The 15,213-nt window shown below is 43.9% G+C and overlaps 1 protein-coding gene across 3 annotated transcripts; it reads right to left on the bottom strand.

Annotated features, from left to right (window-relative positions):
* Positions 1-525: 525 nt before the first annotated feature.
* CCNE1 (cyclin E1) lies at positions 526-12,547 on the bottom strand. Of its 3 annotated transcripts, none has more exons than XM_061138914.1 (12): positions 12,394-12,547; positions 11,877-11,925; positions 11,682-11,769; positions 11,381-11,449; positions 7,549-7,700; positions 7,294-7,429; positions 4,096-4,242; positions 3,453-3,548; positions 2,893-2,967; positions 2,672-2,783; positions 2,421-2,578; positions 526-2,109 (listed from the first exon to the last, which is right to left on the bottom strand). In XM_061138914.1, the coding sequence occupies exons 2-12, from the start codon at positions 11,894-11,896 to the stop codon at positions 1,987-1,989; spliced, it is 1,176 nt and encodes a 391-aa protein (XP_060994897.1). In that variant the 5' UTR covers positions 11,897-11,925; positions 12,394-12,547; the 3' UTR covers positions 526-1,986. The 3 variants fall into 3 exon arrangements, with proteins under 3 accessions (XP_060994897.1, XP_060994896.1, XP_060994898.1); XM_061138913.1 differs by having other exon boundaries at positions 528-2,109; positions 2,893-3,027; XM_061138915.1 differs by lacking the exon at positions 11,381-11,449 and having other exon boundaries at positions 528-2,109; positions 2,893-3,027.
* Positions 12,548-15,213: the final 2,666 nt, after the last annotated feature.

Below are 15,213 nucleotides of genomic sequence, written 5' to 3'. Positions count from 1 at the left end.
AGTGAGGGGTCAAAGTTTGTACTGGAACAAGCTCCTTCAAGAGGGGAAACTTGATTTTACTTACTAGTGGCTTAGAGAGTTTCTGGCAGAGTCAGAAAATATTGGATACTATGGATTTCACCTATCCATCTGGAATTTATCCTTTATTAGCACAGATTATCAAGAGCTGCCTGTGGCAACACTGCCATTTAAAAGAATACCGATCTCCAGAAATACAGCACTCTGACAATTTACAAGGCAACCTCATCTCAGCTTACTCAGTAACTAACACTCTTTGCAGTAGGACGGCTCACCAGTCCATGAAGTATTTACCTTAAACATGCTTTTGAGCCAGTGTTTCCTCACATCTGCCAAACTCTCAAACTTATAAAACAGAAATGTATTTAGTGCCACATTTTTGCACAGAAAATGTCAAATGTAAATTAACCCCTTTTAGGAATTTTCAAGTCACAAATGATCACCACTAAAAACCCACTACTTTAAAGGCAAGAGTATCTCGAGATGAATAATTAACTAAGTATCATTTGCTAAATGCCATTACATGTATATTTATAATGCATTTATTAAGAAAACTGCATTAAAATGACAGAACTATAACATCACAATTTGAAAAAGTAGGATCGCTCTCAAATTTTATATAAATATGGTAGATTAAAAGTGGCTATTTTTCTATTTCAGATAGATTTTTGCAAAATAACAAATACCAAGTTGAAATAATGATATTTATTTGCTCATTCACCCTCCCTTAATAAACTCATACATAGACCAAAACACTGTGAGAAAATGAAACATAAGACTTGACAAGGCCATCACTTTGAGAATGTCCCACAAAACGTGATGTGAACTGTGCACCTTGGGCCTTAAAGTGGACAGTGACCTCTTCTGTTAGCAAGGCACTTGGTGATTCCATCAATGATCAGGGAACAGACTTTACGAACATCACGGCCTTGAGTTACATGTAATTTTACTTTGCATTTTCTTCTTCAAAGTAGTTTAGGCTACTACATTAACAAGTTCTCCAAATAAAGATTCTTCAGGTTAAGCTTTGGATAAGGACGCAAAGAGTATTAAATAACACTAATCACAGATTCTTTATGACCTTTGTCCTGTGCTCGGGAAGAAATCACACATAAGAATCCTCTTGGATGCAGACGTGACTTCACTACTATCACCATAGACAGCCAGTAAGCCCACCCGGAGTCACCACTGCACAGGGCATTGTTGGAAGATGCCAATCAGAGCCTCATTCTAGCTCAGGGGCCCTTGGGAGGCCTGTGAGGCTGGCACCTGAAGCTCACTTCAAAAGTTTTCTTTTAATATATTTGTTTGAAAGTCTTGAGCTTTGAGAAGCATGAAGTTAATTAACAAAGAGAACTTGATACAGCCACATTCAAAGTTGACTCCTAACTTAAATTACCAGACATAGCTCATAAAACCAGCTGTCTCAAAGACAGTGTTTTATCTTTATTAAAAAACGGATAAACATAGCAGCACTTGCAAAAACAATAGTTCATAAAAGGCATTGTACACTGTCAACTGATAGTATGGAAAGGCGAGGCCCCCAGCACAGCTGGTGGTGGGCTGTACATCACAACACTCACAACTGCCTGTCCACTTAATGCGACTGAGCCCAGAGCAGCCGTGGGGACACCAACAGCAACATGGCACGCTTCAACTTCAAGCCTTTGTTATTCGTGTGAATAGTCAATCAAGTCAAGTATCACCCTCCTTAGCAGCATCTGGAGCACTCATTGGTGTTCTGGAGGTGGCTGGTGTACTTGACCCACTTATTAAAAAAATCTAAGCATTCAATAAAAAACACTTCTCCCTGTCCAATGCCATCCACAGAAACCTTCTGTCGCGGAAGAGACATGCCCTTCCATTTAAATATCTGTAAAAGCTAATGCACGCCTCTGCTGCATGGACAGGAGAGAACCTGGAGCAGGCACTTCTGCATAGCTGTCTTTGGTGAGGGTGCTGGTGTGGTCATGCTGATCCCTGCCCACTGCTCTGCTTCTTACTGCTCTGTGGGGGGGTGAGGACTCCAGTGGGAAGAGGAGAAATTCTGTTTTCTTCAGATAATATGGCTTTCTTTGCTTGGGCTTTGTCCTGTTGATAAGAATAAAAGCAAGAAATAGAAATGTTACAATGGAAGAATATATCCTCTGGGCTTCACTTAAACTTTGTGCTTTTTCCTATGTAGGTGAGTGAAGGAAAAAAAAATAGCAAAGAACAATCTAAACGCCTGTGGTCTATATGATACTTAAGAGATAGGATCTGTTGATCCCAATTTTTCTTTTCCAAGGAATTAAAAAGAACTGGAGTCTTTTTAGGATTATCTGGAACCTGTGTGAAGCAAAGTGAAGAGGCTGCCCAGGCAGTTTTAGGACTTTGTCTGGGAAACAAGGAACAGTACTGACCAGCAAATCCAAGCTGTTTATATGGGTCTGGATGTTGTGTGCATCTTCAGCAGGAACTCCCCTGAAGTGCTTAAGTTTTGAACTTCCTGTCTCCCTTATAACTATGGCAAATGGAACCATCCACTTGACACACTTCTCTATATCACACCACTGATACCCTGCAATGAAAATACATGTTACGCTCAATTTGAGACGAACAACTGGTTTGTAAGTTTCATATATCTTGTTAATGGACTGGAAAGCCAACATACCTGAAACCTTTTGCATCAGTTCAGATGAAGAGAAATGATACAAGGCAGAAGCAGCAAGTACACCATAAGAAAATTCTAAGCAGCCGACATCCAGGACACACAGATCTAAAAGCTATGGAGAAGAACAGAACACTAAGGGACATGCCAACAGGTATTGCTTCTAGAGTTACTCAGTCTAGTGGTGGGTTAGGGTGCCCCACAGAGGTAGGAGAGCCACTTACCTCTGCAATCTGTATGAAGATTTGCTGAGGATACTGAGGCAGGAGCACTTCATACACATCATTTAGATATGCAACCTGCATGTATACATTCAACCAGGACACAATGGTCAGGGGACTTAAATGCCACTTAAGGGCCTATGGGAAAACAGAAAACAAACCACTGGTTGAAAAAAGAAAAAGACATTTCTATTCCCTTTGGTCCTCTATAGTGTTGGTTGCTCAATCGTGTCTGACTCTTTGTGTCCCCACAGACTGTACCCCACCAGGATCCTCTGTCCATGGGATTCTTCAGCCAAGAATACTGGAGTAGGTTGCTCTTCCCTTCTCCAGAGGAACTTCCCAACCCAGGGACTGAACCCTGGTCTCCTGCATTGCAGGCAGATTCTTTACTATCTGAGCCACCAGGGAAGCCCCTCTAAAGGAGTTTCAAAATGCAGCCATTTCCCCTGCCACAATGTGTCCAGCTGGAGAACACCTAGCCAGATGCACTCACGCTGAATGTAGGAAAGATATTATGTGTGTATTTTTGAAAAGGACTGAAAAATTAACTTATAACATACCTTCATAATGATTAATTCCATAGTAAGAATTTCATCTCCTGAACAAGCCCCATCTGTAACATAAGCAAACTGGTGCAACTTTGGAGGATAGATTTCCTGAAAGGAAATAAAAGAAGATACTACTAGCAAAATGCCATCTCTTATAGTTTTAACTTATATATTGTACCTCTCAAATTATTTTTTAGTATGCTAACACAGAAAGAAAGAGCGGGTACACTGACGGGATAAATGTAAGAGCTACTCTAGTGGTTCAAAATGCATTAATTGTAAAAGAAATGAAACATTCACCCTCATCAATCAATCAACCTTTTACTTACTGAAGAGTTTTTAAAATTTCACCTTTTCAATACCTTTAGCAATGTGTTTGAAAGTTGGGCCCGTCTACCCTTCTAATCACACCAAAATTTTACTCCTCTTAGGGAGAAGTTCAATTCTTTTGATTAAAGGAATTAAATTAACCTAAGCATTTTAAATACTCATACTTTTCTTGGTTAATTTCTAACCTTTTTTTATGTGTGGCTAAACTTTAGAAGGCTTCAAATTAGAAAAATACAAATACAGACAAATAGCTGATCCCTTCCCCTAATTTCAGTGGATCTCAAGAAAAGTATGTACTACATAAAAAAATTTGAAAATTATTTACCTCAAGTTTGGCAGCAATAAATAAAGATGAAATCCCAATAAGTTGCAAAAGTGTTTTTACAACATTTTGTTGTGTTGCCATATACCGATCAAAGAAATCCTGTGCCAAGTAAAATGTCTCTCTGTGAAGTTTATAGACTTCACATACCTGAAAAAATAGTAAGTTTTAGAATAGTTACTTGAGGAAAAAAAGAAAGACAAAAAAACTTGCCATGATTTTGGTGAAGGATAAAACCAAAGAGACAGAAGCTGGCTTTTCGTAAAGGATGGTTACCTTGTTTATCCCTAAGCACATGCACAATGAAAAACTCGAACTCAGGATAAGGATGAAATGTTCTGTGACCTAATATAAGAGCAAAAGCTCATAGGCTGCAGAAAGAAGGTACATTCACAGTCCAGTAAAAGCAGCGTTTCAAGGAAAAACAAAATTTTCTCAAAGAAATATGTCCCCCTTTGTAAGTTTCATTATGACGTGAGGAAGGAACTACAATATTTCTTCACAATGAACATCATCAGTATGAAAGTTTGAAAGCTGGAACATAGGTTTATTTAAAGACCACAACACTAAAACACTGATAATCTAATCACAAGAGGCAAAAGCTTTATTCAAAAGCATTAAATTAAAGGCTCAGAAACCTAGGTTTTATCCTAGGCTCTCCTTTAGGAAAACTGATTATAAAATTGAGACATTATAAATTAGTCCTGCTTTGTTAACCTCACAGGACTGCTGTGAGATATGGAAAAATAGTGTACATGATGGAGTTGAAAAGGACCAAAGAAATATTAGACCTCAATTCATTACTATCATCAAATGTTTGATTATGCATTTAAAACTGCTATTCCTAAACAGTATATCCCAAATAAGTACACTTCACAGGGTTATAATAAGTAGAAAAGGCACCAGAGGAAACAACAAACAGAACATTACTAGAAAACTCCATCAATCACCAAAGAGTTTCTAAGTCCATGTGGAACCATGTTTAGAGTCAGTCTTTATTAAGTAATACAACTACAATCGGATTAGAAGTGAAACCAGAGCTTCTGTTCTCTAAGGAACAAACTTTCAGACCTATTTTACCCAGCTCACCATCAGGCACACTGTGTAAGCACTTCTTTTTTTGCTACACACTTCTTGGATGGGCTGGGGGCTGGGAAATTTAACATCACTGCAGATAAGACTGCCTGTGAACTGCTGACTCACGTTTTGTCCCACTTCAGACATAAAGTTATCATTCTTTTCTATCCTTTCAATAGTATTACATGACTTTTTTGATTGACTTCCAGGGGAAATCATTTCTTTAGGAAGTATCAATTGCATTATATAAAACAGATCCACTAAGTCACAACATCTTTTGAGTTGAAGCCTAAGAGATTAAAGCATACTACAATCTAATGCTTCAAGGAATTATAAAAAGTTCCAAAAGGCCCAGGAGGGCTATGTGCCATGGTGGGTCTACAGACAACTCTAAGGCCTATAGTTTTAAGCAGGCCTGCCAAAGAATTTGTACATTTGTACATTTTCTATGTTGACATTTTCAGGGACCAATAAAGAAAAGCAAATTAAGAATGAAAAAAAGATGTTTTTATGTAATATCTTACATGGCCTACTATGTAAGCTATTGTTTGGTCACTAAGTCTGACTCCTTTGCAACCCTAAAAAGGAGATCTGTAGGCTGCCAGGCTCTTCTATCCACGGGATTTCCCAGCCAAGTATACTGGAATGGGTTGCCATTTTCTTCTCCAGGGGATCTTCCCTACCAAGAGGTTTCCCAGGTGGTGGAATCTGTGGCTGAGTGGCTCAGTGGTAAAGAATCTGCCTGCCAGTGCAGGAGACTTGGATTCAATCCCTGGATCAGGAACATCCCCTGGAGGAAGAAATGGCAACCCATTCCAGTATTTTTGCCCAGAACCCCATGGACAGTGGAGCTTGGCAGACTACAGTCAAGGGGGTCGCAAAGAGTTGGACATGACTTAGCACGCACACACACATGTAAGCTGTACTTCATATACACTATTTCTAATCCACACAAACTCTGTAAGGAAAATACTAATAGAAAACATTACAATGAGAAAATCAAGTTAAGTGACTTGCCTGACTGAGGCACAAAGATGGTAAGTGGCAGCAGGAGATTTGACACTAGGACAAGCACAACTAGGGTACACATATACCCCTGTCAATACAAACTTTCTGAAGGGTACACGGCACAGTTTGTTTTTAGGGAATACGTAGACTCAACTTCCATATATACTTTCATAAAATGGATCTGCCTAAGATACCCTTCCACTCACAGAAGAAAGCTCATTTTGCACCTACCCAAGGTTTACAGAGGTGTCCAGGTATTTTTGTTAGTCACTCAGTCGTGTCTGACTCTGCAACCCCAGGGACCATAGCCCACTAGGCTCCTCTGTCCATGCGATTCTCCAGGCAAGAACACTGGAGTCGATTGCCATTCCCTTTTCCAGGGGATCCTCCCGATCCAAGGATCGAACCTGGATCTTCTGCATTGCAGAAGGATTCTCTACCATCTGAGCCACAAGGGAAGTGGTGTCCAAGAAATGTCCCTTAATCAAGCCACTATTGAGACACCCACACTTCCTCCCAGAAAGAGGTGCACTGCCTATACAACATAACTTCTTATATTTAACAATTATTTACTGTAACTTATAATCTTGTTATTTGATCAATTTTTATATGATAATGTGAAGTATAAGAGTGTGATCAATAGAAGATGTGAACAATATATTTTGTTAGGATAAACTGTGGGGAAAGAGAAATGGGTCCCAAGGAGTTAAAATGAAACAATATAAAATTTCTGACTGTTAAAGATAAATTTGTTCATATATTTTTAAAACATTTGGTAATAAGCTATCAAATAGCTGTTACACATTCTACTGTGTACACTTAAAAAGCAATTTAATTAACAAAGATCAAATACCAATATTTATAATTAATTGGAAAATACAACCTTTGCAACTACTTAAACTTTGAGAAAAAAATCAGATGCCAACTTAAAAACATCTAAGGGTTAAAGAGACTTCAGAAATTCTTTTAAGGAAGCAAAAAAGTTAAACCACTGTAGTATATATACCCCAGAGACACAGAATGTGTCAATGGAATCAAACACATGAAGAGATAACAACATCACAAAAGAATCCAGAAACGGTCAATGCTTCTAGTTAACCAGAAGGCTCAACCTACCTCCATTAACCAATCCAGAAGAATTGCTCGCATTTTAGGCTGCAGAAGAGGGTGCCGCTGCATGAGGTGCTTGTCCCGCAAGTATGTCTTTTCCTTGTTTAACATGATTTTCCATACTTCCTCTCTATTTGCCCAGCTACGAAAAAACAAAACCAAGCAAGACACCAAAGACAGGCGTTAGCATGCATCCAACTAGTGAAGTGGAAGTGCACACAGGGAGCAAGAGACCCAGGAGGCACTCGGTGGTCAGCTTACTTCAGCACAGGCAGTGGCGACACTCTGGATGACGATGGCGTGCACCTCTGAGGCTTGTACGCAGCGTGTGGGTACAGAAGTTCATCCTCTTCTTTGTCAGGTGTGGGAATCAGGGAGCAGGGGTTTTCACAGGCTGTATTACTGTCCCAAGGCTGTAAAATAAAGACATGTTAAAAAATGTTTGATGTAAACCAGCTGTTTGTACATTCATTGATTTGTAAAACAGCCAGTAAAACAAAAAAATGTCTTCACACACCTAGAGCAATCTCTAGGCCTAAATCAATATTCCGGCCTAAATTAAGATGGAGATAGCAGAGAAGACACATTAATGACTCCAAGCTTTCATTTTCTCAGGAGTCTATGCAATAAGAACCTAAGAAAACAAGTCAGTAGCATTTTATTCTCCATATCATCATCCTCCTATGAGGTGCGTGAGAGCACAGGAAGGGTAAGACAAAATGCAAACAGCTCTTACATTACCAAAAAAGAAAATCTACTCGTAGTTCAGTAAGACACTAAGCATGGCTCCAAAAGCGTATTGTGAGATTTGGTCACAATTCAAAGACTTGGGTTTTTTAACAAGTACAACTAACCTAATAAAATGACTTAAAAGTGAAAGACAAAATTTCCAATAAAAGTATTCATATAAGCACTCCACAACCACAAATATAAAACTGACTGCCATCTATATTTAGTCTCTTCATTTAATAAAAACCCACCAAATGTGACATCTTCCTTTGGTTGCAGGTCAAGCCAAATATATTGCATAATGAGGACCTTTCATTTTCCTTAATTCAAATGGCAAAAAAAGAGTATCTGCCTACTTAAAACCACATCAAGCAACAGTCACAGGATTTACTAAGAAGTCTATAAAGCCTAGATATTCCTGAAGACCTCTGAAACCCACCCCCAAAGCCTTGTATAGTAATAAATGCTAAACCATCATTAGAACCCAAACAATGCTTCTTTTAAAAAGTTCAGATATTTAATTCAATTTTTAATATTTGGAAAATGTCATTTTGCCATTTAAAGTTTTTCCTTTTAAAGCTACTCTTTTATCATCTTACTCTAAATAACTATGATTGTTTTTTTAAAATTATAAAATAGTGAATTTATTGAAGATATGGCATATTAACAATCCTGCAAGCATGGACGCTCTGTTAAAGGTCTGAGACTCTTAGCAATTTTTCTTAAAGCAGAGAGATCATTAATGTTGACTGGAAAAGAGACAACCAAGAGGACTATAAATGAACATGAAAACTTGGGCTCTCCAAGTGCTGCTTGGAAGATATGGGACAGGGTGGCTATCACAGCACACCGGCCACTTTTAGAGGAAGCCAGAGCACTTTCAGGGTACTGAGAAGAGCAAAGTAGGATAAAGCTCTCCTCCATCCAATGTGCAAAGAATTGGGCATGCAAATTAACCATGACAGCTCTTGCCAACAGCTGTTGGAGAAGGGCAACATCCTCTTCCAGTTCTAGTATCATAAGTTGGTATCATTTCCTTGACTCAAAAGGGTCATGTTACAACTGCTTTAAGCTGTATTCATTCAAGAATGAATTCTAGTTTTGAAAGCAGAAGCTGGGTGTCACCCTCTACAGCCAAATGGTTGAAATAGTTGAGAGCAGACTTTTGGAGATAAAATGGTAACAGTTCCCAACCTGCAGTACGCAGACAAATCAGGTGAACCACAAGCAGACAAATGGTCCCCAAAGTTGGCCTTTGACCACTGTATGAAGCAGAATAATGAAGTCTATATTCTTTAACTTGAATGTATACCATGTCTCAAAGAAAGCAAGATCAATCTGACTTTAGGAAGGAAGGGGATAAAAGCAAGAGACTAATTTTGATTATTTCTAACCACCTCTTACTCTTTATGCCACTTTTAATGAAGAATGAAACTACCTTATGCAAAATTATGTTCTGAGAAGTAACTAAGAAATTCCAGGACTCCATTTCAATAAACAAGTTGGGTCTCATGCAAAAAATTGAACAGAATGGATATGTTAAATAGACTTTAGACAAAAGAGCATTATTTTCATTGGGAAAAACCTAAGGTAAGAATCAAAGGTTCCATGTGGTCTTGATGTAGCAGTATCACAGAGTTCAGCATGATGGCTACAAGTAGCACAGGGCTACTGAACAGGGCTGAACTATAACTCCACAGAAAAATTCTGTGTAATTAACTGGAAAAAGGTTGTTATCCCACAATTCTAGCTTCATGAATCTACAGAGAAATAACATATGACACTGACTGCTTCATAAATGATGGGTAATTTTCAAGCTATCTACTTTAGACAATGTGTAGAAACCTGTTGTCATTAATCTCTGAACCATGAAAACGCCTTCTAGTGGGAAATAGTATGGCTATTCACATATCACATCGATCAGCTCACTACAGTCCAGAGACAGGGCCCAAGCCCTGTCTTAGGCACCCTAGGCTCTGCTCCAGTTATCTTTGGAACCGAAACTACTCTAAAATCCCAAGAAGTCAACAGGGACAGCTTTGCTTCATCCTCAGTTAAAAATTCCAATTCAAAACATAGCTGGGAAGACAACCAATCTTGAATTTCACAAAGTTGAGATTCATGTTAGTAGAGACCCACAAAAATTAACTTGCTTGGTTTGAAGTCTTTACAGGGAGGGAGAAAAAAAAAAGGAAAGAACTTGAAATGCACTGTCTTATTTCTTTTCAAGCTGTTGTTTAATATTAAGTGGAATCTCCCCAGAAATGCTAATGACTAGGGTCTTGTGTGCAGTAACAACAGCTTTAGCATGTATCCCATGGCTTTGAAGACCTTCACTCTTCCAGATTCAGCTGCTATGGCTGTTGCTCACTGTCCTACAAAGTGATGTGCTGCCACTGCTAACCTCATCAGAACCACTTTCCTTGGCTCAAATACTATTCCTGCTCAGTTTTTATCTATTATAGCGTCAGAAAGCCTAATCAGTTAGTTTGGAGATAGACTGCTTCCCCTGTTGGGGCCATAACTACAGTCTCCAGCCATTTCTGGAGCCTGAGAGATAATACAAGCTTTTTCTGCTAGGGACTTCTGATATTATGATGCTACCATGAACATGCAAGAAATATGGCGGGAACTCCATGAAGGAGGGGCAAGAGAAATGGACTGACTAGTCAATTTGAAAAATGTGTTGAGATGCACATATCATTACACAGAATGTCCTACTAATACTCTGGTGGAGGTCCGATCAAGCTCCAGGCAGCAGTTATCACTGTAAGTAATTGCTGAAGAGGCTAGAAGAACTATCAGAAAGGGGGAAAAAGTTTGAAAAATGACCTAAAGGTGGTGGGAGCAGGGAAGGGAAGTCCTTAAGCACCATGAGGAAATAAACACAAGTGTGGATGGGGCAGGGGGAGTTGCTTATGAGCACACTCAAACCCCCATCATCACACTTACCCAAAGAGCTCTGTGTCAGGAGCCCTCCCACAGTTCACTAGCCTACAGCCTAGGCTATAGGACAGACTCCGCCCCTGACTTGCACAGGACTCTGGGTTACTTTCCTCCTCTAACTGAATCTCAGTTTCCTCAAGGGCAAAAGGAGAGGACTGAGTTATGTGAGGTTCATTCTTGTTCTTCCAGACATCAGCGCATATTTGTAATCTCAGGGATGTCAGTCAGGAACACGGCCCTTCCTGGAATCCCAAGACTGGCAGAGGTCAGTGCCCACTGACAGGCACAGTGCTCAGTTATATGAACTGTGGCCACAGTTAGAGAAAAAGCCTTCAGCAGGAGGCAAGCAAGTATGAGACTCAATTTGACCCCAAACAAGGGGAGCCTCAACTTCGACCCAATCAGAAAATGTACCTACCTGACTGCCACACTGGCTTCTCACAGTCCTGTCAATTTTGGCAATTTCTTCATCTGGATCCTGCAAAAACTAACATAAAACAACCCCCACACCCCAAGGAAACACACCAAACAGCCCAAAGACAAAAACACAGACACAGAGAAGAAAAAGAAAGCTAGTAAGGTTATGATCACCATTTCTGCCAAACGCTCCCCCCTTGATCCCTTATTAACAAATACGTGAGCAGAACCCATTCTGGTACCCAGGTAAGATTGGGGCGGGGGGGGGGGTATCCTCCCCCACCTGTCTCCTTTGTACTCACAACGGCTACATTTGCCTTTCTTTTCCTGGAGCGAACAGAGACATCGGTGCCACTTTCCTCTTTCATGGTGTCCGGTTCCTTCGCATCCCTGCAAAACCAGGATGGCACCGAGGTAAGAGTTCTACCCAAATCTCGGCCCACCCCTCCCCCACCACTGCACACCTTCCCCTTTCCTGCAGCGGCCAGGCCACTCACCTCTCCTTTTCCTTCGGCATGGCGCTGGGCACAGGATCAGACCTCAAGCCTGGGGGCACGAAACGGCAGTGGGGTGAGGACGGCAGGCAGAGGGGTCCAGGGCCCGCCGGCCTGTCCCGAGCACCCCTCCCCCTCCCGCGCGGGCGGCGGCGGCGGGAGCCTCCCGGGCCGGTCGGGAAAATGGCCGATGGGCCCGGGGTGGCCTGTCACCCGCGGCGCCACCAGCGGCCCGCGACGCCGGGTCGGAACCCAGGGTGGGGTGGGGGGGCTCAACGCCCCCTGAAGCTCTCGCCGGCCCATCGCCTCCCTGGGGACCCCAGCTGCCTCAGTCTTCCCCTCAACACCTCCCCGTAGCCCGCTTCTGAGTCGCCCTACCGGGGCACCCCGCGCTGACGCCTCCGGGGACCCGGCGACCCGGCCTTGCCCCACCCCCACCCGGGCCCGGCCCGACCCGACCCGGGCGCTCCAGGAGTTCTCGCCCGCCGCGCAGTCCCGCAGCTCGCGCCAGGGTCCTCACCCGAAGCCGTCTCTGAGGCAGGCAGGCAGGCGGCACGAGCCGAGGCCGGAGGCAGGAGGCAGAGGCGAGCGGGAAGCCGGGAGGCGGGAGACGGCGGCGGGCCGAGCGCGCGGCGGTGGCGGGATCCGCGCCTGCCCCCTACACCGCGCTGGCGGCCGAGCCGGCTGCTCCTGCGCCCGGCTAAGAGCGGGACATTTAAAAATCCCAGCGCGCGGAACCGGCCCCCGGACCGCCCTCGCGCCCTCCCGCCACCCTCCGCTCCGCCCCGGCCGGCTCGGAGCCCCTCAGCGGCAGCCAGAGGGCCCGGCCCCGCCCAGCCACCGCCCTCAGGACCGCCCTGCGCGGCGCAGGCCCGCCCAGGCGCTCAGGCCCGCCGGGGGCGGGGCGGGGCTAAGTGACAGGGCCTGCGCGCCGGAGGGGAGGGGCCCTGGGGCCGTGGCGGGGCCTGCGCCGCCCAAGCTGCGGAGCCCGCGCGGGGCGGGACGCGGGGGCCGGCCGGCGCGCGCGGTGGGGCGGGGCTGCGCAGGGCGGGACGCGGGGGCGGTCTGGCGCGAGTGCGGCGGAGGGGCGGGTCGCGGGGCTCTGGGGGCGGAGCCGAGCGGCGCTGGGGCGGCAAAAAGCCGCGTGGCCGGCGCTGGTGGAATGTAAACACGGCGGGCGGCGAGGCTTCGGGCCCCGACTGAGGGGTCCGGCCACTAGACCTGACGTCCGTAGGCCTGCAGCGCGCGTGCACTCTCTCTCCTTGCACGTTTCCCCCGCCCCCGAGACGCAGGGTTCCGGGCCCTGAGTCAGGGTGGGATGTGCCCAAGGTCACAGCGCATGGTCACAGAGCCTAGAACCAGGGCCTCAGGCCGCCAGATCGGGGCCGCCTGTGGAACAGCTGTTACTCCTGGACGTGCGTCCATTCATCTGTCCATGCGTGCGTGTGTTCATTCAGCTAATAGTCTAGCACCTTACCCTCCATGTGTGCCCTTTGCCACAGATTTTCCCCTGAGCATCAGAAGAGCATCATAAGACCTTTTTGATGCTTGGATTCCATGCGGCCCTCTTTACCTTAAGTATTCACTTCAGCAGGTCGTAAAATCAAATCCACACTCCATGCCCTAGAGGACTCCACGTAGACCTACCCTCACCCCCTCTCAGACCTTTCCTTCAACTGCCTCCCATCAGAGCTCCTCCGGCCATCCTCTGTCCTTTCTCATCTCGGGATCTTGGAATTTGTTGTCCCTAGCTCCGGCCCCTTCCAGCTACATCTTTCCTAAGAATTTCCAGGTCTTCCCCAGGAGTTCCTCTCCACCGCATTGCCCTGCTGTGGCTCCCTCACAGCGCTTGCCGCCATATGCCTCTTGTCCTTGTTTGGTTCTCTTCTCCCTGCCTTGTCTGTCTTGTTCACTGCTGTATGCCCCAGCTCTTGGCATAGTGCCTGGAGGAAGGGAGGCACTTCAATCTTATTTGTGAAGGAATGCTTGAAAAACATGATGACCAAGCCCTTGTGGAGTTTACAGGCTAAGGAGACAAGTATTGAACTATCATCACTTGAAAGTACCTACTGTACTAAACTTCTAGAAAAGGCATATAGCAGAGGGCTCCTAAACACTTTCAAGGCCCTTCCTGATTTACAGTCTCAGTCTTGGGCCTCCTCTTTCCATGACTGTCTTTTTGAGGTTAGAGCCTGAATCTTATTGGAAGACACCATTTGTGTCATCCTCAGAGGTCCCTGCTAGCAGATTCTTGACCTTCCAGGGTCTCTGAGGTCAAGGCTGCTGAAATGTCTTGCTCAGATTGGCTTAGGTAGGCATGGAACCCAGGCTCCTAAATTCCCAGCCTTCTGCCCTTAGGTAGTAACAAAAATGGGTATCACAAACATTTCAAAAATAACAGCTTTGTCCTAAATACTTCAAAGTGTTATCTCAACTAAACTTCTCAATAATCCTATGACATTGATATCATGATTGTCTTATTTCACATATGGCACTATCTTACTTCTTAGGGTCACTGTAAGGATTAAGTGAAATAATGCAGATGAATTGCTGAGTACAGTGCCTGGCACATTGTAAATACCCAGTAAATGACAGTTGTTAATAATGATAGACAAGACAGTTTTCCTTAGAGGTTGTAGTAATTTATACTCCTATAGCAAAGAATACCACCAGGTCTTCCCTGGGGGCCCAGTAGTTAATAATCTGCCTGCCAATGCAGGGGACATGGGTTTAGCCCCTGGTCCGGGAACTAAGATCCCACAAGCTGTGGAGCAACTAAGCCAGTGCACCATAACTAGAGAAAGCCTACAAGCAGCAATGAAGACCTAGCACAGCCAAAAATAAATAAATATTAAAAATTTATTTAAAAAAAGAAAGAAAAGACAAAAACTGTGGTGACAGCAATCAGACCCCTCTGGCGGGGGCTGGGGGCGGGGAGTCCTAGGTACTACTGCGCACATGTTTTATATCTTGATCTAAGCAGTGGCTACATGGCTATGTTCATAAATAAAAGTTCAATGAGCTATATATTTGTTGTTTGTGCCCTTTACTGAGTGTATGCAATACTTCACTAAAAAATGAAATGGTTAATTTTTTTTAATAATTGAAAAAAAATTAAAGTAAGACTTTAATCATCTTTGCCCACTGGGAGCTTCCAGTCTGAAAAGGAGGCAATCATGTAGATGGGCAGTTGCAGTACAGAGTGATAAGGACTTGGATGGGAAAATTCTGGGGGCTACGATTTCATGTGGAGTTGGGAGCAAGAGCATTCAGTTTGCTCTTGGACACAGCTGCTTGGAGGAAGCAGCATCAAGGCCAGACAGATGAATGAATTCGGCAG

The sequence above is a fragment of the Dama dama genome, chromosome 4 (genome assembly GCF_033118175.1).
Source record: "Dama dama isolate Ldn47 chromosome 4, ASM3311817v1, whole genome shotgun sequence".
Lineage (NCBI taxonomy): Eukaryota > Metazoa > Chordata > Mammalia > Artiodactyla > Cervidae > Dama > Dama dama.
Note: the sequence above shows the minus strand (reverse complement) of the source record. Positions and strands in the feature narration are given on the sequence as shown.